Raw genomic sequence first — 27,163 nt, forward strand, 5'->3', positions numbered from 1 at the left:
CCTTCCAACTCTACCATAAGATAAGATAAGACATGTTCCATCCCCTCCCCTCCCCCATTTTCACAAATTTCTCAATAGACTGTAGTCTATAAGGTATAGATGAAGATAGGTGCCATCAGAGATAAGCAAGCTGTAAAAAAATGTCTCTTTTGCATTTTGGGTCATGTGAACAGAACCATACTACTACTCTGTAGATCGATATACTATATCGACTCTCAAAATAGCCCATTGTATAAGGAACATTGCAATATACTGCTATACTCATGTATGCATAGAAAAGTGTACTGGTAGGACATAACAGGCCTTTAAAAGAAATGTACTGATACAAATAACCATTACTAAGAAGGATTCCCAGAGATCTTTCTTCTTATAGCTCACCTAATCTGTTGGTAGGGTTTCTCTTAAAAAGCATACGGAGGAGAGACTGAGCTTCTGGAGTTAGAAACTGAGGCATGCCCAGCTTGGCCCTAAAATGGACAAACAAAGCACAGATATAAGATGATGTGACAGCAAAAGAATGTTGAAATATCAGATGTGTTATATTGTAAGTCACTAAACCTTAGATGCACATCTAAATGACTAGGCATTCCTTACTATTCCTCATGGTCTTTATATGCAATGATCTGCTGTATATACATATGCCTACTGCAGCCAGGTCAGTATCCGCAGGGCTGAATCATGCTGGTTATGTACGGCACAAGACTGCTGACCCCAGTGATTGGCTGTAGTAGTCATGTGATTGGCATGATGCCATCTCTGCTGGTGAAAGTAAAGAAAGACCAGCAGGAATTACCAAAGCATCAGAGCAAGTGGGTGGGTAATGGACCAGTCTACCACCCCTCTCCTAAATATCACAGCTTTGTTTTATATCTCCCATTGGTAGATTTGGAGATAATCAACATTGAAGCCTTATGAGGCAGATGGTGCACTGGGGGCTGGCTCTTGTCTCCCTGGAGCAGTGCTCTTGCTACTCAACCCCCTACCATCTTCTGCCTGAGCTGATCCTCCTCATGTCATAAAATCATCTTTCCTACTTGAGCAGGAAAATAAGTTTTGAAAGTCCGCCCCCAGTGCACCAACTGCCTCATTTGAATAAGACTTCAACATTGGTTTTTCTCAATCCACTATAGTAACAAAACAGGAGTATGATGTTTATGATAATGGGGTGTTAACACTTGAATATACTTGGTGGAGATGGCAGATTCACTTTCAAGGGGCTCTATCAGCAAAATTATGCTGTATGAGCCCCACATATGCCTGAATAGCCTTTAAAAGGGCTATTCAGCCACCACTAATCTTATTTTAACCCCCCCCCATATTTTACCTTAAAAACAAATATGAAAATGATACTTCCCGTGCACAGTGGGCGGTCGTGCACTGTCCGACATCATCTGCTGTCACGTCTTCCTCTTCTTTCTTCTTCCAGCGATTCCCTCCTGTCCTGGCTCTTTCCCGCCTTGATCTTCTGTTCTTTCGGCAGGTTTGGTTCAAATCCCGGGCGTGCGCAGTAGCAGGGCCATTTTTGTAGTAGTTTTAAGTTCCCCTTAGAACTATGCAAGCGTGCTGCACATGCGCACCTCGCGAACCTCTTCATTCCGGAAGAACAGAAGATCAAGGCATGGAAAAGCCAGGACAGGAGGGCGTTGCTGGAAGAAGAAAGAAGAGGAAGGCGTGACAACAAGATGACATCGGACAGTGCACGTCCACCCATTTTGCTGATAGAGCCCCTTTAATTCTACAATACAACATTGATCCTGCTCATAAGAGGAAGATCCCAGTAGCAAATATATCAATCAAAAGGTAAATCTTTGCATTAAAATGTCATGTTCTTCTTTTTCAGTGTGAGGACAAGATAGTATAAGAGCACAACCATTAAATTGTATTTAGGAGAATTACATGGCAGGGCGCCATCATTCACCCATTGTTCCGTTTTATTGGAAATATTAAAATAACATTTTTTTTTTTAAAAGAAACTGTAATTAGTGCCGGCGTCCACATGACACACTACTCACTTCAGAATCATGGTCATCGTTTCTTTTCTGTCCTTTCCTTGAAATGGTAAGGTACCCGTCAGCATCTCAAACTGTGGGCGAATGACATAGAGAAACTGTATTAGATGACTGCAATGCTTCTATCTGTAGGGCTTCATGCCGCAGTGGAAAACACTTTCCCTCCTCAATACATTTAGGATAGGACAATTTTCGTGTTCTTTTCCGAGCCCCATTTGACAGTGCACTAAATCGTCTCTGTGCGCGCGGTTTTAATCAGTAGCTGCTCACTGTACATTTACTAGAGTTATTTTTATATCTTCTGGGTGAGCAAGATAAGGAGGTGCAGGCGGTGAGAACAGAACGTAGCCCTGGATACAAAAGAGCACTTGTCCATGAAGGGTCACATGAATGAAATAAATTGTGCATGGCTATAATTTATAGCCAAGATCTTGTAACCTTGAGGTTTAGGACAATAAAGCAGTAGTTTCACCAAGGAGGGGGAACCTCCTCAGGCACATGACACAAGTGAGCTGACCGCCACAGCTGCCATTACTTCATGTTATAATCAAGATCTACATTATAGCCCATTAGTTGTATGGAGAATGGTTATTGTGCTGTCTCAGTCACATGATGGATGTGGTGAACTATAACAGAAAGCCATTTATCTATAGTTAGATCAAGATCCAGTTCTGTCTTGGAGGAAAATGCTGCATTCAATAGTGAATGTACTACTAAGTAAAGCTAGATAGCTAGAAGTCGGACGCTTGACCTGCTATCTGCCATCTGTGCAAATTCTACGATGTATATTTCCTGCAAGGAGAGGGAGGAGAAAGCTTCAGATGTATATCACACATGGTAACAAGGGATAGGGCCTTCTGAAATCCACGGGACTATTGCTTTCTAACCTTACAGCAGACAGCTGAGGTGCACGCATACAGTTATTACTGTCAGGTTCGGTTTAACAAAACCAACTTTATATACCACAGATTCTAATAATGCTTTATTCACATTATCAAGCTGTCTATCAGGTAAGTTTTTCACAGATCCATACATGATACATTTTGTTCACTGACCCATTCATCTCTATGGAGGAACTAGTCCAGACCGGGGAGGCAGACTTGTGAATAACAACAAAACAAAACAATGCACCTAAAAATTCCTACAAGAAGCAACGTGATAAGTTGTGTATTCATATACATAGATATTCACTTCATTGCCTTATATTTACTGTATTTTTTTTTTTCTAGAAAATACTCCGTAAATGCTAAACACTAACCAATGTTGATGATTTGATGCTTGGCAAGTCCTACAGACCCTCTCTCAATCTATGCATCATAAGCAGATGGTTGATACCAGCATGTACACTAAAGGATTTAGGATCATTTCCTCACATACTGTTAATGCCATCTGCAAATTCTTTCATAAAGTTGGAAATGTGTACGTTGGATATAAAACTCATAGATCAATTTAACCACAGACCTGAAAGTTGACATCCTATAGTTAATACCATTACCAGGTTCTACAGGTCTCCGCCAATCTTATGTTTATTAGTAGAGATGAGCGAAGACTATTCAAAACTGCAGTTTCGAATAGCACGCTCCTATAGGAATGAATGGAAGCGGCCGGCACACAGACTTTGCCGGCGGCTGGCCGCTTAACCCTCTGCGTGCCAGCTGCGTCCATTCGTTGCTATGGGTGTGTGCTATTCGAAACGGCAGTTTCGAATAGTGTTCACTCATCTCTATTTATTAGGTTTGGTAGACCCTCTTTAAAGAGCTGTAAAGGAGGAAATGAAGATTGGAAAGGGGAACGTATTCCCTATCCTGTCACTTAGGGTTTTGTGGAGATAAGTGATGTCAAAGTTGTCACGGATTCATTTACCCCAATGAAATAATGCCCTGTCCAGGGTCTAAAATAACAGGGCTTCAAGCAGCCCTATTTTGCACATACAAGGCCCAAGGTTTTGCTGTGAGTGACATTATTATATGAAATTATATTTTAACAAAACATTAATCCACCAGGACTAGTGCTGAGAAAGTTAATAAACACGATATTGTAATGAAAGTATAATGAGTAAAAACACCCACCATGAGGACACCAAAAGACCACCAGTCAGCACTCTGTGTATGGCCCCGTCTATTTACAACCTCAGGCGCCATGTACTCCACTGTCCCGCAGAAAGAGTATGCTTTCTTCTCGTGATCTATAGACTCTTTGCTGAGACCAAAATCTATTAAAATATAAAGACAGATAAAGTTACAAAAATGTTTTTACATTACCAACTGAGAAATAAAAGGTGAAGAGTATTATCAAATAGATCAATCTTTTTTTCAAAATCAAATATATTAATAAATCTTTCTGCTTTTTTTTTTTTTTTTTTCAGAAGCCGAGTCAGAGGGCTGAACATACACTTTAGATTTCGGGCGGCTTCCTGCAACTTCTACATCAACAATACAATAACTCCCAATTAGAAAGAAGCAATATACTAATAAATATATATTTTTTTTAAAAAACCAATAGATTCATTTAATATACCTAAAATGAAAATATTCCAATATAATTCCCTTACCTGTTAACTTGATGTGACCCTCCTCATCAAGCAATATACTAGGAAATAAAAAGACAAAAGCATTTAATAAGATTTTAATTTGCTGTGGAAAAAAAAAAAAAAAAAAAAAAAAAAAAAATCAAGAAACACAATGTGTAAAACCAGGTATCTAGGGCAGGATTTAGATACTGTACAACTGCAGGCGACTTCTCCTCACAACAAACCTATTCTATCCGTCTGCTTGGTAAGATTTATCACAAGGCTACAATAAATCTTGAACAAATAGGTAACAATGGATAGAACAAAAATCAATAGCTTTTACATGAAGAACAACGGGTGACATTGTATGTTTCTTAAAATTTCAGAGACAAAAAAAAGGCCTCTCAAGGCAAAAGGTTCCCGCACCATTAAATCTAGCCATATTACCAAGTACTTACTTTTCTGGCTTAAGGTCCCGATATATTATACCAAGAGTATGAAGATGGTCTAAAGCAAGTGCCAATTCTGCCAGGTAGTATTTCACATCTTCTTCAGTGAACATTACCTGTCAGCAGAAAACATCCATCAGCACAAGCATATATACTGTATGTCCGTCACTATAAAACTCACTGCTGTATACAGGAGTCTGAATAAGGCTCTATTGATATGGAGTGAAACAAGGAGGCAGATCTCTACTTTGCCTACCTGACCCAAACTATCAGTCCTTTACGGCATATTCTAATGCGCAGATGAGCATTTACTTCTCATTCACATGCTTCAGATGGAAAAACTAATATACTGTAGATTTTTGATTAATACTTTCTTCTATGGAAGGGTCTATGTGGGAAGGGCATAGCTAACGGCAAGTTGCCTTGGCAAGATTAGCAGTTTGCGCTTTTTAAGGGGTTGTACAGTTCCTATTTTTATTATTTAATGCTCCTGCAGGGGGTGTAAACATAAGATACGAGTATACCTCTCCCCAGGTCTAGGTTTCCATCACTGGCAGCTCTGTTCAATGTATACAGGTCACATGCCATTTCTGCAAGGGGACCAGCAGAGGCATGTAATCGACTGCAGAGGTCCCCTCGCACAAATGGCATAGGACCTGTATACAATGTACAAAGCCATGGGCGATGAAAGCCGAGGTGTGGGAGAAGCAAGTCTCTGTTTTCTAAGTTAACATCCTCTGCAGCAACAGTATCATTATAGAACATAAAAAGGAATTAGACAACCCCTTTGTCTGAAGTTCTCTTACAATTCTCAATCAGCAGCAGATGTTGGAGGAGATAAGGATCAGAAAGCTGTATTTCATCTACCTGATCCTTTTCTGGGGGAGATAAGACATGTCTGGCAGTGCCTGCACCCCTCTCCCTATTCAGGAAAAGTGCACTGCTTCGCTAAGCGGAGTGTACAAGTGCACGTGGGAAGAGATAGCTGTCGGCTGAACAAGTTTCTGAAGTGTATGGACAGCTTTAGGGATAATGCAGACATTTTAAAGAATAAACACCTTATTCATTGTATATTTACTACATAAAAATAGAATAGATCATTTTAGGAAGAAGAAAAAAAAAATTACCTCTTTGGATAAGCGTGTAAACAAATCCCCACCCCTGAGAAAATCCAAAATTAAGTATAGTTTGCCTTCTGTTTGGAAAGCTGAAATAAAATATTACAAATGATATAAAGATTTTAGAACAAGATAAAAATTTTAAGAGCATACAGTAGGTCATACAAGCTGGTGTGTTATTACACAAATCTTTCCAGAGCATTAAATTACTTTTTTTTTTTTTTGTTGAACATTTAGTAGTGCCTTTGTAAATTAATTTATATTGTGATAATTCTAAATGGTTTCTAAGGCTATGGTTCACATCTGCAGTGGAGTCTCCAATAGGGAATTCCATTGCAGTGTCCACCTGAAGCCAGCTGACAAAAAGTCAGATTTTTAAAGTGAAAGTGCCCGATGAAAAATGTACTGAGAGGGGAATGTGAGCTGCAGGGTGGAGTGTGTCCGTGTCTGTCTGTGTGTGTCCGTGTCTGTCTGCCTGTGTGTGTCCGTGTCCCTCTGCCTGTGTGTGTCCATGTCTGTCTGTCTGTGTGTCTCCGTGTCTGTCTTCCTGTGTGTGTCCGTGTCTGTCTGTCTTCCCGTTTGTGTCCGTGTCTGTCTGTCTGTGTGTGTGTCCGTGTCTGTCTGAGTAATCTAGGGGCAGAGATGGAAGGGGAATGTTATACTAGGGAAGAGATGGCAGATGGAGGGGGGGGGGGGGGACATGAAGTGGGCGCAGATTGAGGGGGGACCAGAAACTGGGGGAGAGATGGAGGGGGGACATGAAATGGGGCAGATGAAGGGAGATATGAAACTGAGGGAGAAATGGAGGGGGGGCATGAAACTGGGGGTAGATGAAGGGGGCACTTAAACTGAGGGACATTAAACTGGGGACAACTGGAGGGGGCATTAAACAGTGGAGGTATCTTGAGGGGGACCTGTCTGCCTCTAGTTGCCCCCAGTTTAATGTCACCCTCCAGCTACCCCTACGGTTTAATGTCTGCTTCCAGCTGCCCGATTTTAATGTTCCCCTCTAGTTGCCCCCAGTTTCATGTCCCGCTTCAGTTGTCATTAATTTATTGCCCCCCCTCCAACTACCCCCACTGTTTAATGTCCCCCTCCAGCTGCTCTAGTTTCATGTCCCCTCTAGTTTCCCCCAATTTAAACTGGGGCACCAGGAGAGGGACTTAATACTGTGGGGCATTTGGAAGGGAACATTATAATGTGGGGACAATATAGTGTACGGGTAACTGTAGGAGGATTATACTTTGTGGGGGCACATGGAAAGATTATTGTGAATGGGTGGAGTCAACATAGAAGTGGGTGGAGCTAAATTTGCCACAGCGCGGCCCTCTAGCATAGTTTCAAATTCTTATGCAATCCCATGGGAAAATTAATTGCCCACCCCTGCTCTATAGCCTCATTAAGAATGCTTATAAAGAATGTGGCCAAATGTATGCCAAATTCTAAACACCTCATAGACCATTTTATCTATTTTCATTCTTTCTTTCTCTCTCTGTATATATAGACATATATGTGAGTGTTATATATTAACTTTAACATTTTAGATACAATTATATACATACACATTTTACATTTAGGGAGAGAAAGAAATAACTACATACATACACAAATAGGTCCCCCCTATGAAAGTGTTCAGTGAGTGGACAGCGCCTCTATAAATAAGACTACATGACGATTTCTGTTACATATCAAGCACCTTCTTATTTTTGTTTTAATGTGGTACATTCCTTCCAGTTTGCAAACAAGCAGTAACCGAAACATAAATGATATTTTATGCAAAGTACCATCTGCATAAAACTGTAATTAAAAAGATGTGAAGGAAAATCTAGGCAGCCTTTATTTCTACTCACAGAACAGCATTCACATTGAAGTGGCAACTGTGTGAAATCTAAGAGGAGTTCAAAGCCTTTATAATGTGAGAGACATAGAAGGTTTGGTTAAGTTACTCTTGCTTAAAAAAAAGGAACAAAAAAAAAAAAAAAAAGTGTACTTCGAGTAAATATCAGACAGAACATGTTCCTGTGGGCTAATAGACGATGATCATTCTAACATTTGCAGAGAGTGTAACTGCTAACAAGCAGCGGAGGGATTATGTGCGAGGAGATGTGACATTCTACCAGCTGGTGCCATTCTATCAGCAGTCACAAATCTATTACTCACCATAGTGCAATTTGACAATAAACGGATGATTAACTTCCACTAAAATATCACGCTCCATTTTTGTTCTGACACGATCTCGAACTGTAGGTTGGAAAAAAAAATAAAATGATGTCAAAGTTTGACTACCACCTCCGCTATTCCACCCAGAAATCTTCTCCACGTAAAATATGTTGTCTAGCAGGCATATAGATCTTATTCTGTCGTCTCATACATAGATCTTTGTGCTTTGACAGGCAAAGTGCCGAGTCAATGATGAACCAACAACATGCCCCTCTCACTTTCTTTGTGTAGGGTGGAATTTATAAAAAATAAAACCTTGAAAAAAACCTGAAATTTAGGAGAGACGTCTTACTGACAGATGCGCAATAAGACAGACTGTGGTTAAATGGGTTCTCCCTCACGCTAGGTTATCACTAGCTTTTGTGTTTCTGTACTTCGGGTCAGCATGGGAACCTGAAACCCATGGACAACACGGGAACCCGAAACCCATGGACAACACAGACACCCTTGCAGGACTTTTATCTCCGTTAATTTTAAGTGGATTTTGTAGCGGAGACTCCAACTCACAAGTGTGAATCCAGCCTTACCCTCAGGATAAGGGATAAATATCTGATAAATATCCAGGCCTCACTGAATTATTGATACATTCATGAAATTACTCTACTGAACCAAGACAGACAACTCACTACAATCGGCTTATTTGTACTTTTTTTTAAGTTTTTTTTTTTTTTGTTAAAATTTCAAAAAACAGGCAAATCTGGTATATCGGGCCCCGCTTTGGATGTACTTTCAGGCTGATTTGCAAATCCATAAAATAAGAATTTCTCAGCATTGCTACACCATTTGCCACCACAAAGTTGTGTTAGGTTTAAAGGACCTACTTGGCACACTTATTGGTTTGGTAGGCATTTAGAACGCAAGAGAGTCCCTTTAATGCGAGTCTATATTTATTATGCAGCAATTTTTGAGTCATCTCTTGAACACTGGTCAGTTCATTACAGTTGTCTATGCTGCATAGTAAACCATGTTCTTTTATTGACAATCCATTATCATTCATGGGTGAAATTTCCAGAATTACTTCCAAGGCTGATAAAGCTGAAATGATGCAACATGCAACGTCAATGCAATAGCGGAGAAAGTCAGCACTACATTCAGTTGTGAGGACTACAATCTTTCATATAAAGGACCAATGAGATTATTTTACTGATGAATCACATCATAGAGATTTTGGAAACTTTCCTGAAGATGACGGCTAATGTGTCGGTGGTTCCACCCAGAGACATATCACATGAATAACACCCAATTTAACATCTAGATAACTAGACGAAAGATTGACCAGCACACAACACATTTCTTGAAAACATGAGGAATTTGGTTTAGAAATTTGCCAGCTAACTTACAGTCATGGTTTCTTAAAGAGGACCTTTCACCTCCTGGGGCACATGCGGTGTAATACACTGCCAGAAAGCCAACAGTGCGCTGTATTCGGCACACTATCTGCTTTCCTGTTCTGTGCCCCCCGATGAAGAGCTATTGGTGCCTGTGCTGTAGCTCTTCACTGTCAGAAGGGCATTTCTGTCAGTCAGTAGCGCCCTTCCTCACAGTAGTGTCCATTGCGCTGTACTGTCAGGGCGGCGAGGAACACCTCCCTCCCCTCCTCATGACAGTACTCGTCCATAGACGAATACTGGGGGTGTGTTCCTCACTGCTCTGTGTCATCTCTGGGCGTTAAGAAATGTTCCCCCTCTCACAGTACAGCGCTATAGACGCTACTGTGAGGAAGGGTGTTCCTGACTGACTGTCAGAAATGCCCTTCTGACAGTGAAGAGCTACAGCACAGGCACCAATAGCTCTTCATCGGGGGGCACAGAACAGGAAAGCAGATAGTGTGCCGAATACAGCGCACTGTCTGCTTTCTAGCAGTGTATTACACTGCATGTGCCCCAGGAGATGAAAGCTCTGCTTTAAACCATAATGTGGGCTACATAGCAGAGGGGCCCCCAAGTTACTACAGTGTGTTATCTGGTGCCACTTGGTGCTGATGGAGGGTATTGAAGGGTTCAGAACTTTGGTCAAAAGATCCTTTGCTAACACTATGTGTTGCATCACCCCACAAGTGCCTTCAGGATTAGCTGATGGAGGTGCAGGTCTGGTGTCACAAGAAACAATATGAAGTTGCTTCCTTCTTTAATACCCTCCATCAACCCCAAGTGGACCAATTCGTTTTTGAGTTTCTTTTGAATCTGCTGAATAGAATTATCCAGTTACAACTCTGACACACAGGTTCAGCAATAGTGGATTTTATAAGGAGTATCTCCAGGAGTATGAAAGGACTTTGACCATTGTAAGATCAAGTTGACACCACATTCCGGATGTTGGGTCTCAGTAGAAAAAGTCTATGAAGAACACTGGCAAAGATCATGAGCATTTTTATTTGTTTATTCAATTTTTTAATTTGGCTGCTACCTTCTAGATTATTCCAACTGGTAGCAGGTGCTAATTTACTTATCCGTCTCAGATCCTGTTCACGTTCGCTAAGCTTTGGCCTCCATGGGGCGCTACACATCATGTTCAGAAATCACATCCTGATGTTGTTCAGTACCCAGACAGAGCACAATGCCCCCTGTAGTCCAAAGCAGAGGCAGCCCTTGACAGGAGCGGGGCTGTAATCTAATATGGGGTTCTTAAAAAGCGGCAATGTACTGTGCAAGGGTCATAAAAGGGGGCAATGTAGTATTTGAGGGACTGTTTAGGGAGTAATATCCTGTGGCGGCCAGTTAAAGGGAATTTTTTCCCTAAAAATTTTGATTGCGGAGCCCCAAAGACAGCTTTGCTTAGGACTCTCAAAATGACTAACACTGTACTGACTTTGGGAAATCAGGGATGATACTGGCACTGCTACCAAATGGTAAATTTAGAAGTATACCAATAAGATGGAGGCAAACCCTGAAATGTCAAAGTCAAAATCCAATATGAGGTGTCCATCCGAACTCTTGCCGACATACTTGTGTACATATATGCCAAATATAATGCAGCAAATATGTGACTATTTCCCATATAGTAGCTTGGGATGATACATCTTGGTGGCTATTAGGTAAGGTGAGGATAATGGGTGTGGGCTGTCAAATTATTTCCATTGGAGTTGTACAGCTCCAACTGGTCAATATAATATGAATTGTAAACTGACTGATAAGTTGTGTTTCCAAGCATTATGGCTATCGTGGAAGTCTAAACTTGTTAAAGGCATCCAGGGTTGTATGAGGAATGAAACAATGACAAGATATATTTACCTTTAAGAGTGGCTTTTTTTAATACTTTCATTGCATATAGTTGCCCAGCATCAGATCCTGAGATTTTTCGCACAAGAAACACCTGCATTAAAAGATATAATACTACGGTTATTAAAAGTAAATAGAAAAGTGCAAAGATTCATTTTCTAATATTGCAAGGCCAAGGCATCGGCCCTTAGGGGACCAGCAGTGCAGTACTTAAGGCTTATTTTATTTGCTGAACTCAACTCTTTTTTTCTGCAGGCAAAAGGTCCATTTCAGTCTTCTTGAGGCATGTAACCACAGCCAGAACTGGTCACAAACGGACTTGAATATATTCCTTGTGTCCTGTTAGCAGACCTAATTTGATATCTGACAACGAACTATTTGTTCTTTGCAAGTCTACAATTATTAAAGTAGAGTCTTGGGAATAGAGGACACATTTTAGCTATAATGCCTACAGCTAATATAATCTGAGATAGACAGATTGACAGACAGAGAGACAGACAGACACGCAGCTTCAAACCTTAACTCATATGTACAGCTTAAAGGGGCTCTATCAGCAAAATCATGCTGATAGAGCCCCACATATGCATGAATAGCCTTTAAAAAGGCTATTCAGGCACCGTAAATGTTATATTAAACTATCCCCCCCCCCCCCCCCGTTTTAAAATAATACCCTAAAACAGAATGTGATAAACTTACCGAATGTGCATGGTGGGCGGGCATTCAGGGTGCGCCATCTTCTTCATCCACGCCTCTTCTTCCTCCGATGTCCTCGGGTCCCGTCTTCCTCCGGCGCTCGCAAACTGACATTGCTTATAAAAAATGGCCTGGGCACATGCGCAGTAGCATGCTGTTTCTACTACGGCTACTGCGCATGCGCCCAGGCCATTTTTTTTAAGCAATGTCAGTTTGCGAGCGCCGGAGGAAGACGGGACCCGAGGACATCGGAGGAAGAGGAGGCGTGGATGAAGAAGATGGCGCGCCCTGAATGCCCGCCCACCGTGCACGTTCGGTAAGTTTATCACATTTGTTTTAGGGTTTTATTTTAAAATGGGGGGGGGGGGTAGTTCAATATAACATTTATGGTGCCTGAATAGCCTTTTTAAAGGCTATTCACGCATATGTGGGGCTCTATCAGCATGATTTTGCTGATAGAGCCCCTTGAAATAGCAAGATAAACTTGACACTTACCTTTCCAAAAGAGCCTTGTCCAAGTACCTTGAGAAGCTCAAACTGTGAGGGGTCAGCTTTCTCATGTCCTTCCTTAACATGGTGCGTAATTGCAATTTCATTTATACTTCCTTCATCCTGTAGAAATAAAACGCACAAAAATCATAAAGATCAAAACAGGAAAATAAAATGTAGCAATACAAACTGCGCATGACTATTCCATATACAATTCCTGAATGATCAAAAAGGACCAGCATTGCATTTATCACCCAAATTATCAATAATATACCATTACAACACTGAAAGGTTTTCCTGACCCAAACTGATTTTTCAGTGGCCAGAGCTGCTGTGCCACCCCTATTACTTGAATAGGAGCAGTGCTGCATGCCCTGCCTGTCCGCTAGCAGTTCCTGGAATCTAGAAGCTGCCCCAACATCTGATCTGTGTGGGGTCCGTGTTTCAGATCTATACAGATCACTATCATGTGGCTAGGTCATCAGTATGAAAAATCGATTTGTGTCAGGGGTGCAACGAATCGTGGATTTTGACAAATGCAACTCAGCACTGTAAAGCCCTTGCACTCTAGGCATAGATTTTGCAATATTTTACAACCTACTTGCAGGATACTGAATGGACAATGGATACCATACATAGTCATCAGAGCTCTGTTCTAGTGAAGAGCATTTCCTGCTGATACATGCAGGAAAATAAAAATAATACTTCCATGGTAATGAGAGTTGACCGTGTACAGCTGTCATTAGAATAATTACACTGCATTTTACTTGTATCAAATTGTCAAAATAATTTTACCAAACTGGCCTCACTATAAATGGCAATTTCCATAGTCTGTCACCATAGTACAGTCTCACATTAACTGGTTATAATACTGGCTTATGTGTAGACATTAAAGGAGATGGTGATTTTGGACCCATATTATGCCCCTACAATAACAATGTACAAGACAGAAACCAGAAATGTCTTGAGCCATCTTAGGTGTTACAGGCCACAAACCTGCATCTGCTCTCCCTAACACTGGAAAATAATGACATGAAGCTCGTGAAGTTTGCATGCTAAAATGAGAACATTATGAGGACCGTCTGCCCAATACTGTGTGCATCCCCCTATATTGAGCAAAACAGCTCCAACCTTTTAAGACATGGACTCCGAGGCTGTCCTGTGGTATATTGAACCACTGCCATACTTGCTAAGTTTTGCTGGTCAAGATCCAGGAGTCCCACTGTTCATATCACTATCCTCCTTTTACTAAACCCAAAACACTTTTGGTGGTGCCAATGATTCACCTGTGGTTCATAACCCTAAAACCATTCCCAACAAGTTTTCAGGGTGATAGAACATTTCCCTAGTGAAAGAAGTCACTGCCATTTGGGAATACTATTGTCATAAAGAGGCGTACTTGGGCGGAAATAATGTTTAGGCAGATGGTACATGTCAAAGTAATCTCCACACACACGACACAAGACCAAAGGTTTCCTGGCAGATATTGCATGAAAAATCACCATTCCGTCACTGACTTGCTTTCTTCTCATAGAGCATCGAGGTGCCATCTCTTCCCCAAGTCAGTGGTGCACACACCATCAGCTGTCTGCCAGACCAGCCCATTGCTCTATAGTCCCTCAATCTTATATGGAGCAGTATCACGTTTTTATTGAGGGTCCAGGATTAACTTTCCAATTCTTGCCATCAAAAACTACCCCGAATCTTTGCCTGAAAGCACAATAACAGGAGGCCGAGATTTAACGGAGTCTGAGATGGTTATATCTTTTAGTCAGCTTACTTTGAGCCAATATTATATCATACCATATTGGTGTATCTAAGTCACGCCCACATGACAAACAAGTTGGAAAATCTTTAGCTCAAACTAAATGCACATAGAAGTGCCAGAAATGCACCACATTTATGTCAGTGTCTCGTCATTGGCAGGTATGTGAAGTCAGTAGGCCAGACTCAGACTCTATTATTCCATAGTCCCACTCAGACTCCTTCATAAATGGCGACCACTCTCATTCAGGAGCAGTAAAAGATTCCTTAACTCAGTGAAAAGCAAATGAGCAACAAACTATACATCTAATTATAATAGAATTAAAGATAATTAAGTCTGAGTCAGGGTCTGTAACTTTTTTCCAACTCCACAAATCAGGAAATAACTGCAATAGAAAATAGGGGCCTGAGGGTCTTGTTAAATTCTCACATTTCCTTAGAACTTTGCATTGGACCATTACTCTGCAATCCCTCTGGAAATGTATGAAGAAACTGACAACCTGGAGTTGCCCCTCCTCCCCCTGAAGGTTTCCTTTTGCACCCCATTATTGTCCAAGTAGTATATATATATATATATATATATATATATATATATATATATATATATATATGATAATGTTCATCTTTCCATGTAGTTCTACATTACCAGGAAGAATAACCAAGGAACAGGCAATATGTTCCACAAATGTGTAATACCGGGGTTTACAAAAACAGACTTGAGAATCTGAGCGTTGACTAATCCTTCTTAAAAGGTTACTGGTACAGAAACCTCAGACTATTAACAATAGCGACAAGATAGTCTTAAAGAACTTTGCCCCAGTGTATCTAAGTGTCTGGATCACGCATTACGATAAAGCCTCCTGTGAATTATACGTCACAGTATAATCAAAGCCTATTCCATTTCCTTCACATTCGTCACGACCTTCAGAACGTATGGCATTACAACACACCATCTGCCAAGAGGAGGTAGAAAAACATAATATCCAAAAAGCGTCTGCTGGGTGTTACCACCTGCTAACCAGGCCAGTTTACAAGTAGCCTGAATGCTAGTATATACACACAGCTGAGAAGCTATATGCCGCAGAGTTCTCCTGAGCCATATATACAGTAACGGGACGCTTTGCTTTTAATCATTGCAGCGTTTGATTATTTTTCTCTCCCGGTGATTTCAGTGGATTATGCGGCACATTGCTTGTGCATGGTCACAGTGTCTAGCTCCATAGTGTCTCTGGCTAGTCGGGTTTCTGATTTAATGAAACATGGAAACCCTGCAGAGCTCAAAAGTTTTACAGTGGGGAAAAAAAGTATTTAGTCTGCCACCAAATGTGCAAGTTCTCACTTAAAAAGATGAGAGGCGCCTGTAAGTGACATCATAGGTAGACCTCACCTATGAGAGACAAAATGAGAAAACAGATCCAGAAAATCACATTGACTGATTTGGAAATTATTTATTTGCAAATTATAGTGAAAAATAAGTATTTGGTCACCTACAAACAAGCTAAATTTTTGGCTCTCACAGGCCTGTATGTATTTGGTCAATAACCAAAGTTCATCTCTCCCCTTGTCGAGTTCATATATATCCAAGTCTTCCCCTCTGGCTTCCTCTATCTTCTGGGGGCCGGTAGCACCTATTCCCACACTTTTTGAGAGGCTTTGTAAGACTAGTGCTGGGATGCAGGCATTGATTTTGGATATATACCGCCTCCTCTCAGACCCCACTCCTCATGTTTTACCAAAACACCTCTATATGTCACGATGGGAGACCTACAGTATCTGGGGGAGCCTATCTTGAGCACTGATTGGTCCCTTATTTGGAACAGGGTGCCTAAGGGCTAGTTCACACGGGGACAAAGAGGCGGATTTTGACGGCGGATTTCGCTCAAAATCAGCCTCATTACAATAGTGGTCTATGTAGACCACTAGCTTTTTTTTTTTTCTGCTAGCAGTTTTTCACCGCTAGCAGAAAAAAGAAGCGACATGACCTTTCTGCCTGAAGAAAGCAATAGAAGTGAAAGGGAGGCGAAAAACACAACGTGTTTTTTGCGGCCCATTCATCTTTCGGGAGGGGAAAACAGCCTGGTGTTTTTTGAAGCGGTTTTTACAAAAAAACGCTCCAAAAGAAGCTCCAAAAAGCGCAGCAAAGTCCAAAAAACGCTTCCTAATTAGGAAGCAGTTTTTTTCAGGACCAAAATAAGCCACACGTAATTTACGTGTGAACTAGTCCTAAGACTTTGGGATGCCTCGTCCACAAGGAGAATTTCTTTAAGATGAAAATGCACTTGTACCACACGCCGGCTCCCCTCCACTCTTTAGACAGGTCAGTCTCGGACTGCTGCTGGCATTGTGGTACCCGTCCTGAGCATAGTTTTCATCTTTTTTGGACCTGCCCTTCTCTTCAGCCTTTTTGGTGCCAGGTCCGTGACATTTTGGAATGAGCATTGGGGGTCAGTCTCACAGGACCTACCTCCTTAATCCCCCCCCCCCCATTAAATTGTGCAAGCATGCATTGCGTCTACTGATACTTCTCCTCACTTCCACTAGGTGTTTGATAGCCAAGCATTGGGATCATCTCCAGATTACATATATCACAATACATTTAACTATCGGGAGTGCAGAGTTCCTTTTAGTGCACATTACCGTAATAGGACCCTACTCAAGCACCTCATAGATACATAGAGTGACACATACATCCATAAATGGTTTTTAGGTTTAAAGGGGTATTCCCATCACGCTTGTTCACCAACCTGTAGGCTCTGTGCTCTCTTCACTTCCTGGTTTTCTCAGCAAATTGGTGGGCGGGGTTTCACTTGCTCTGCTATCTGCTATGTTTGCAGTCAGTAATGAGGGATTGGTTGTAAATGAATTACCACAGTATGAAGCTGATGTAGAGGATGATGTAGCAGAGCTGGATTTGAGTCAGTTTGTAATACATACAGAGGTACCGGACTCCCTATCTCTGCCCTTATCAGCAAAATTCAATTAAACCGGCTGATAAGTGGAAAAGCAGGAGATAAGAGCTCAGAAATCCTGGAGCTCTCACCTCCCCTCCCCTATCTGAGGAGCTCCATTGCTTGCCTGTGGCAGAGACATACACAGCTCAGAGCTGCTCCCAGCACTCAGCCACTCCCTCCCCCCCCTGAGAGCAGACAGCTAAGTCACTTGGGGACTGAGCAGATAAGCTCAGAACAGCCGTGGTCATAGAAACGAATGTAAACAATGAAGTGAATAAATTAAGATAGCGGACAAACAAAGCAATTTTGATAAAGCAATGTATTTAGAAAAAGTTTTATATCCACATAAACTAGCAGTATACACTCACCGGCCACTTTATTAGGTACACCATGCTAGTAACGGGTTGGACCCCCTTTTGCCTTCAGAACTGCCTCAATTCTTCGTGGCATAGATTCAACAAGGTGCTGGAAGCATTCCTCAGAGATTTTGGTCCATATTGACATGATGGCATCACACAGTTGCCGCAGATTTGTCGGCTGCACATCCATGATGCGAATCTCCCGTTCCACCACATCCCAAAGATGCTCTATTGGATTGAGATCTGGTGACTGTGGAGGCCATTGGAGTAGAGTGAACTCATTGTCATGTTCAAGAAACCAGTCTGAGATGATTCCAGCTTTATGACATGGCGCATTATCCTGCTGAAAGTAGCCATCAGATGTTGGGTACATTGTGGTCATAAAGGGATGGACATGGTCAGCAACAATACTCAGGTAGGCTTTGGCTTTGCAACGATGCTCAATTGGTACCAAGGGGCCCAAAGAGTGCCAAGAAAATATTCCCCACACCATGACACCACCACCACCAGCCTGAACCGTTGATACAAGGCAGGATGGATCCATGCTTTCATGTTGACGCCAAATTCTGACCCTACCATCCGAATGTCGCAGCAGAAATCGAGACTCATCAGACCAGGCAACGTTTTTCCAATCTTCAATTGTCCAATTTCGATGAGCTTGTGCAAATTGTAGCCTCAGTTTCCTGTTCTTAGCTGAAAGGAGTGGCACCCGGTGTGGTCTTCTGCTGCTGTAGCCCATCTGCCTCAAAGTTCGACGTACTGTGCGTTCAGAGATGCTCTTCTGGCTACCTTGGTTGTAACGGGTGGCTATTTGAGTCACTGTTGCCTTTCTATCAGCTCGAACCAGTCTGGCCATTCTCCTCTGACCTCTGGCATCAACAACGCATTTCCGCCCACAGAACTGCCGCTCACTGGATGTTTTTTCTTTTTCGGACCGTTCTCTGTAAACCCTAGAGATGGTTGTGCGTGAAAATCCCAGTAGATCAGCAGTTTCTGAAATACTCAGACCAGCCCTTCTGGCACCAACAACCATGCCACGTTCAAAGGCACTCAAATCACCTTTCTTCCCCATACTGATGCTCGGTTTGAACTGCAGGAGATTGTCTTGACCATGTCTACATGCCTAAATGCACTGAGTTGCCGCCATGTGATTGGCTGATTAGAAATTAAGTGTTAACGAGCAGTTGGACAGGTGTACCTAATAAAGTGGCCGGTGAGTGTAGATAGGATCCTAGTTATGGGACAACCCCTTTAATGTTCATGTTTGGGAAAAACACATCACAGAATAGTTCAAAAACCATATAAAACATATTACAATGCTCACCGAGCCCTTAGGGGGCGTTCACACTACCGTCATTGTCCGACAGGTAGTGTCCGTTGCTAGTGTCCGTTCAAAATCTCGCACGGACATTAGGAGCGGACACTAGCTGTGTCCGTGACACTTTTTCATTCATTTAAATGGCGATCGGATGCGTTATTTTGCACTCCGTGCTTGTCCTTAACTGTCCGTTTGTAAAGATGTCCGACTTTTCAAGCGGACAGAAAAAACCTACATGTCGGACATCTTTACAAACAGACAGCTAAGGACAGGCGCAGAGTGCAAAAGAATGCACCCGATCGCCATTTAAATGAATGAAAAGTGTCACGGACATAGCTAGTGTCCGTGCGAGATTTTGAACGGACACTAGGAGCGGACACTACCTGTCGGACAATGTGAACGCTCCCTTACTATTCTTTTATATAGACACTGTTCTATTTCCATATATTGTAATTCTAGTCACAAAGCTTCTGTCAATCTGTGACATATGTAATAATAATAACTTTATATAGCGCCAACATAATCCGCCGCACTTTACAAAGCAATATGTAATATGTGAGTCTATATGAGATGTGCAGAATGATCCTACAAATACTCCCTACTCTACAATTAGCCATATCATTTCCAAGCGGATTTCCTCCAGCGTGCCAGAATGTTTTATTCATCTTACAAGCAATGCTTTTACAGTCAGAGTCACTAGATGCCCATTCATTGTACAATACATCTGATTACTCAGAGCAGGGATGCGGCCCACAAGTTACTATGCCTACCTTTATTTTATTGTATTCTTTGTATGGCAGCATTGTGTTCACAATCTCATTTTAATCTCACAATACCCCCTTGGTGGCCAATATCTATTAGCATGTACCATGCATTGCAGATATAGAATATATTTTCCAGAAAAAGCTTTATTTGATTTTCAAATGCATTTTAATTTTCCTGGAAATGTGGCCAGAAAATACGTAGGCTCATGCAGGTTTGCAAATTCTAATAGGTCATTTGTTGTAGATTTTAGTCTAGGTGCATGGACTGGCAAAGGATACACAAGATTTGTAAGGCGGTGTGTACATCAGCGTAAATTAAGCACATCCTCTAATAGCGAATGGGATAGAGCAGGGGTAGGGAACGTATGGCTCTCCAGCTGTTGCAAAACTACAACTCCCAGCATACAGACTTGCTCTGCTGTTTCTGGAACTCACATGGAAGTGAATGGAGCATGTTGGGAGTTGTAGTCCCACAGCAGCTGGAGAGCCGAAGGTTCCCTACCCCTGGGATAGAGCATGCCAGTCTTGATAAATCACCCCACCCCCATTGGTCCAGTTCAAATAGATATGAGCTGATCTGCAGTACTGGGCCTGGCCACTATATTGAGACTTCCGCTGTCTGCCACCTGCCCCATTCTCTGAGTATCAGCCGCTATCAAGACTGGCATGCTCTATCCCAATCGCCATTAGAGGATGTTCTTAATATATGCTGATATACACACTGCCTTACAAATCTGGTGTATCCTCAGGTTAGAACAACTGATACCAAAGGGTCATCAATAATGCCCAGAAAACCCTTTTAACTACTGAACCACCAAAACACAAGAATGGTCTTCGCTAGTTCCATTTGTCCACCATTTACATTTAGAAATGTAATTTACCTGGTTACACTTGAAGTCAATGTCCCACTGCAGAAGCAGAATGAGAGCTGATCTGCAGTACCTGGTCTGCCACTACACAGAGGATAGCGCAGTCTGCTTCCTGCTCCATTCTCTGTGTATACACTGCTGAGAACATGAGATTGGTGGAAATGTCAGATCCTTAAGATAAGGTATCAATATTTTTAACCCAGAAAACCCCTTTAACAAACTACGAATTCTCATTTATGAACACACTTTGGTGGGCTTTTCAGACTACATCAGTACAGTGCAAAATTCACAAACTGCATTTTCTCTGTGGAAATGTTTTCCACTGATGATCAAATTTTATAAGGAAAAATCACAGCACTGAATGAAGTATACAAAAGCATAAAGCTCCATTCGCATGGCCATGTGCTTTGTCAGTTTGCTAGCCGTGTATTTAGCGCACACCCTTGTATTATCAGTCCTATTCCTGTCCGTTCTGCAGCCCAGGCTTACTACAGGAACTGAATGGGATTATAGTGATAATAAAAGAGTGCAAGGATGAACACAGCAATGCAACCGCACAGAGATCAAACACATAGTACTATATAACAGACCGATAACGTGCATGGTAATGTCAAAGTGCAAAGGGGGGGGGGGGGGATGTGATTACCGATGCACTGCATTCAATCCAAGGAGACTGCTAGGTTTCTTGTGCCAAACCTGCGCCACAACCCCGTCCCATGCCTCCATTGCACAATGTGCATTCTATCTATGTGTCTAGAGTGAGTCAATATATTCATTGTAACGTGCCAAAAACTTATATGGATTTCCGTTCTGGTGATGGGACATCCAGCAGATTTACGAAGAGTCCGGAGCCTATTCCTAAAACCCCGTTTCCCTGCGCCAGTTGGAGCCTTTATTAAGACTGGTGTACAATACGGTCTCTATTTCTCTTAAACAGCGCCATAGAGAAGAATGGAGTGACAGCGAGACGTTGTGACCTGCTGCTCCATCCATATGGAACCTCCATTCCTGTGAATGTTGGGGATCCTAGTGATCAGACCCCCACTGAACTAGTAATTACCTATCTAGCCTGTTCACATGAATACAGAGGGGGCTGATTATGGCGCAGAATACACATCATAATCCACGCCCACACAACGGTGGTCTATGGATGCATGTTGCCGCTAGCGGAAAAGAGAAGCGAGCTGACCTTTCTTCAGGTGGATTCCGCAGCTCGTCGAGCCGTGGCGTCCGCCTCGCTGCAGCAACTTCCAGAATTGGCCCATTCATTTGAGCCTACTCTGGAAGGAAAAGCCGCGACAGTTGTGGCAGACGGATTTTGGCCCGAGAGTGACGCGTCTCCCCGCGTCATCCACCGTGCCAAAATCCACCCTTCTGCTCCCCGTGTGAACGGAGCCAAACAATACCCCTTTTAATTTCACCATCTTCTTTGGAGACCGAAATCAACCAATTATAGTATAGATCTTCAAGAAATATGCCTTATAGGAGGTCTAGAACAAAATAAATACAAACTAACAAAAAAAGGAACAAAAATGTAGGATGTAGAACAAATAGCCTAATATAGTGTAATAAACTTCCAGCATTCAAGAGGACGGATGGCGACATTATCCATGCATGAAGTCACACTGGTGATCTACAAGTCACAAGGACTGATGTGTACTGCGCATACAATTTTACATAACCACAAGAAATTATGACAGCTATGTGCAACTAAAGCAAGAACAAAGCAGTTCATTCCTTGGTATGACCTCAGACTAACTGTGACCAAGACATTGTGACTCTTGACCGCGCGGGTCTTGTGACAGCACTTCCTTCTCTTAACACTGAACCTCTGCATGACATTGCAACTAAACACGTGTTTCCCGAAGCTAAAATTCTTAATTTACACTTAGAATAATTTAACAATGGCATTTCAGACGAGGGAGCAAATTCTGTAGACATTAGAGCCGGTTCAGGCAACTCAAGAGTCAGTTTGACAAAAATATCTGGTAAAAGATTACCTCAGTTCAAGAAATTTACCTCAGACAAAGGTTATCAACTTTTTTTTTTCTTTGTAAACCTGTTCAGAGCAAGTTTAGGAAATATTCACACGCAGGAATTTGGCTTTGATTTTCGCACGTATTCTGCCCTGAAATTGACTTCTATTGTATTCATTGGGATGCAGAGATTGAAGCAGCAGCAGCAGAACCTGCGGTGCGAGAGGGAGGCGTCGCGCTGCAGAATCCGCAACAAGAAAGGGCAAGTAAAGCCAAGAAAAAGAAATGGGAAATACGAAAGAATCTCTAAGGGAGCCTTCACACGGAGTTACGCTCCGCTCATTCTGAACGTAAAACTCGTTCAGAATGAGCTCGTTAAAACCAGCTCCCATTGATTTCTATGGGTGCCGGCATACGAGCGCTTTTTTCCCTATTGCTTTCTTTTTTCCGCTCGTGGTTTTGTGCCGCTCACGGAAAAAAGAAGCAACCTGCCCTTTCTTGTCGCAGAAACCGCACCACGACACCTCCCTCCCGACTAGCCCCATTCATTCTGGACTAATCCGGAGCGGAATGCCGCCACTGGATGCTGGTGCACTGCATCTGAACAGGCCCTTATGCTCCAAAATCATCCTCTGAGGTATAATATGCCTAAAGTTTGGTATAGGTTTGAGGGGTGTGCATAGTCAATCATTCTTATTACCACCAACGGATAATAAAATTGGAATGATTGGAGGTTTCCTATATGGAAATAAGATATGGGAGCTGGAGTGAAGCATAAAAACAAGTCAGCAAGTTTCACTGGTTAGTTTTCAGTGTGAAGCCATATAAAGATGGAAAAGTTATATGATCCGAGTGATTGTGAATGAAGCATGGTGATCAGTAATACACTATCCGGGGCCCATATTCAAAAACTGCCAACTCTGTGGGCTTGTCCGAGGAGAAGGTCAAGATTTGTTGTTTAGGTTAGGTGGGGAGCAGTCAAGAAGTTTGCAGGAGAATAGAATAATGACACTTCAACTGAGATTTTTTTTTTTTTTTTTTTTTGGGGGGGGGGGGTTGGGGAATAAACAAAGAGCATAATTGCAGCAGCACCAGCAAATCTGGGGATTATCCCACAAATTGCACGGCAGAAACCCCTCTCCAGGCAAAAGGGTTTGCAATAGAAAAAACAATCCGGTCTGTCAGCAACTTGTATGGATGGAAATTGTCCTTTTATTGGAAAAAGCAGTACACCACGTATCGGTCCACACTGGCACTTGAGAAACGTCCCAGTGTGGACCGATACGTGGTGTACTGCTTTTTCCAATAAATGGACAATTTCCATCCATACAAGTTGCTGACAGACCGGATTGTGTGTGTGTGTGTATATATATATATATATATATATATATATATATATATATATATATATATATATATATATATATATATATTATGCCACAGTCTGAACTTTTCTTTCAGACAAATATGCAAGAAGGGATAACAGAAACCCCAACACAAGCTTAGGACAGTCGTGTGAATGGTGCCTTTAATAACATGTTTTTGACCACATTATGAACCTTTCATTCCCTCCCAACCCCCCCGATGGAGAAAAATTCTAGGTGTCATTTATTAATAAGGTAAAATGCCAAAATTCCCTGGAAGACTGCCTATAAGATACTACATTGTCCATCCTTACTGCAAGCCAATCATTAAAAAAAAAAAAAAGGTCTCACCAACTTTTCATGTCACGCTGACTTGAAGTCTATTATACCTGCTCAGCCGCATTCTAGAACTAACCTTTGCTCTAGTCGTAAAAGAAAGTGCTGTCTGTATTGGATAAACAAATCAGACAGGAAGACAAGAAAGGTTGGTCTAAGAAAAGCCTATTAAAAGTGTACAAACAACGGGGCAAGTTTATGTTCCAACAACAGCTAGAGCAGTAGTTGGACTCTTCCGACGGGGCCTCCTAATAGTTTGACGCGGCCATTGGTGAAATTCTGTGAATGTCAATCCTGTGAAAGTCAATCCAGTTTCTTTACAATACAATATCTCATTAAGGAGACATCTACTTACAGTACAGTATACAGAGACCTATTAGACTATGCATGCCCTGCTAAGAGTTCTGGAAAATGAATACGCAAATAAGTCTTATGCTGAGTTCACACTGAGTTTTTTGGCAGCAGGATTTTAACGCGGAAGCCGCCTCAAAATCCGCTGCCAAAACAGAATGCCATGGGAGCCACTTGCTTCTTTTGTCCGCTAGCTAGTAGCGGAAGAAAAAAGCGAGATGACCCTTCCTGCCGCAGATTCTAAATCAGCCGCAGCGTCCGCGGCCCAAGGCTCCATCCCGATTAGGCCCATTCATTTGGGCCTAATCTGAAGCGAAATGCCACGATGGGATGCCAGTGGACAGCAAATGCAAATTTCTCCGTCTGAACATACTCTTATGCTACTAAGCTTCAAGAAAAACAAGTATTGACCTATAAGGAGCTACCTGCCAAAAGGTAGCACTAGAGCAAGTTCTCCTTTTCTGCTATGGAGGACTTATTTGCATATTTTTTCACAGTATTCTTAGCAGGGCATGCATGGCTTAGTACAGGGGTTCTCAAACTACAGCCCACAGAGGATATTTTTCCGGCCCGCCGCATGTCGATCGTGCACTAACGAGGAATCCGCTACAGGATGAATATGCACATACAGCTGAAAGCAGTCAGTGTAGGGCACAGTCTGCACGACTGAGTGTGACCTCTGCCCCAACGCAGGCTCGACGACATAAGTCATCAGCTCCGGCAAAAGAAGGAGGAGGATGCACAGCGGCTCTTCATGGATAATATAATAGTGTGTGTGTGTGTGTGTGTAGAACATATAATACTGTGTAGTTTTTTTTTTTTTTTTTTTTTTTTTTTTGGGGGGGGAGGGGTATACTGAGGATTATATAATACTGTGGGGGGGGGGAGCACTGAGGAGCATATAATACAGTGTGTGTGTGTGTGTGTGTGTGTGTGTTACTGAGGAGCATATACTACAGTGGGGGGTGTACAGAGGAGCATATAATACTGTGGGGGGGAGCACTGAGGAGCATATAATACAGAGTGTGTGGGGGGATACTGAAGAGCATATAATATTGTGGGGGGGGCGTACTGAGGAACATATAATACAATGGGGGGTGTATAGAGGCGCATATAATACTGTGGGGGGGGGGGTGTACTGAGGAACATATACTGTGGGGGGAGCCTGCTGTGGAGCATATAATACTGTGGGGGGAGCGTATAATCAATTTTTTTTTAAACTATATTTCGGCCCTCCAATGCTCTAAGGTACAGTGAACTGGCCCTCTATTTAAAAGTTTGAGGACCCCTGGTCTAGTAAGTCCCTGTAAACCATGACATGATTGCTCCCTAGTGACACATAGCACCTCTACTGACCCACATCTAGGACTTCTCACCCAGCTTTCCACAGGTGAGCCTCAAAGCAGCAGTCTGCGGATGGGTCCTTCTTCCATCTGGAGCAGGTAATCTGGCTTGGCATTATTCCCAGATTATGCCACTAGGTTCCCAGAAAATCAGGCACCGATTCATAGGGAGCAATCTAACAAACTGGGCGCTAGATCAAGATTTACATTCTACAAAGGAGGACATATTTGCCTATTTTTATGACAGCTGGGCACAGACATCACATGCAAGAGCCTTGTATTACTATCGCTATTCTACATATAGACTGAGCCTTGCTATCACACCTTGTGAGTGCTCTACATGATAGCATTAAGTGTTATCACATAATACAAAGGATTTTACATAACAGACAGATGTGTCAACACACTCATCATCACACATGCGCCTAAAATGGGACAGACACTTCTATGTATTCCCAGATAACATTATTGTGCTCCAGTGCCGTGCTGTATATTAAAGATAATGGCGCCTCGTCTTAAAGTGTCTTTACTATTATTTTCTTCACAGATCAGGCAACACAAATGGGTTCTGTTACAACACTGTCAACCTGCTAATGATGGGAACAAGTGCAAGTGTATTCCCTTCATAAGAAATGGAAATGGCTGTCACTTCTAAAGCATGAACAGCTCAGCCCCACTTATTTCTGCTCCAGAACGTCCCCGTCCACTAGATGGAGGTGCAACATGTTATAAAGAAAGCTCTATAACCAGGTCACCTATATAGCAGGTATAGTTTCTGCAACAAAACAGCTCTATTATTTTGGTGGTATTGAATTGATGGTAATGGATAAGGCTCTGAAGATTTGGACCTAGTGTGAATATAACCACAGTACCCCTCTATCAATATTTCGGTACCTTCCAGCTTGACTTTTCAGTTATACAATACATAAGGGACAAGTATAAAGAACTTGACAAAAATATCAAGGCAGCAAAAACAGAACACTGAAACAATGGAAAGAAAATTAGCAAAAAAAATGACAAAATCTCTGTAGTGAAATGCTGTAATATACAGTACGCACAACAG

General features: G+C 42.1%; 1 protein-coding gene across 1 annotated transcript in view; it reads right to left on the bottom strand.

Annotated features, from left to right (window-relative positions):
• Positions 1 to 27,163, bottom strand: part of RPS6KA3 (ribosomal protein S6 kinase A3) — a 102,051-nt gene that overhangs the window by 29,109 nt on the left and 45,779 nt on the right. The window contains exons 4-12 of the mRNA XM_075263827.1: positions 12,712 to 12,828; positions 11,536 to 11,617; positions 8,246 to 8,326; positions 6,095 to 6,174; positions 4,977 to 5,083; positions 4,561 to 4,598; positions 4,079 to 4,221; positions 2,013 to 2,083; positions 379 to 467 (exon numbers count right to left, since the gene is read on the bottom strand). Of these exons, the coding sequence (XP_075119928.1) occupies positions 379 to 467; positions 2,013 to 2,083; positions 4,079 to 4,221; positions 4,561 to 4,598; positions 4,977 to 5,083; positions 6,095 to 6,174; positions 8,246 to 8,326; positions 11,536 to 11,617; positions 12,712 to 12,828 (808 nt within the window). The remainder of the gene's footprint in view (positions 1 to 378; positions 468 to 2,012; positions 2,084 to 4,078; positions 4,222 to 4,560; positions 4,599 to 4,976; positions 5,084 to 6,094; positions 6,175 to 8,245; positions 8,327 to 11,535; positions 11,618 to 12,711; positions 12,829 to 27,163) is intronic.

Source organism: Leptodactylus fuscus, chromosome 2 (genome assembly GCF_031893055.1).
Source record: "Leptodactylus fuscus isolate aLepFus1 chromosome 2, aLepFus1.hap2, whole genome shotgun sequence".
NCBI classification, from domain to species: Eukaryota; Metazoa; Chordata; class Amphibia; order Anura; family Leptodactylidae; genus Leptodactylus; species Leptodactylus fuscus.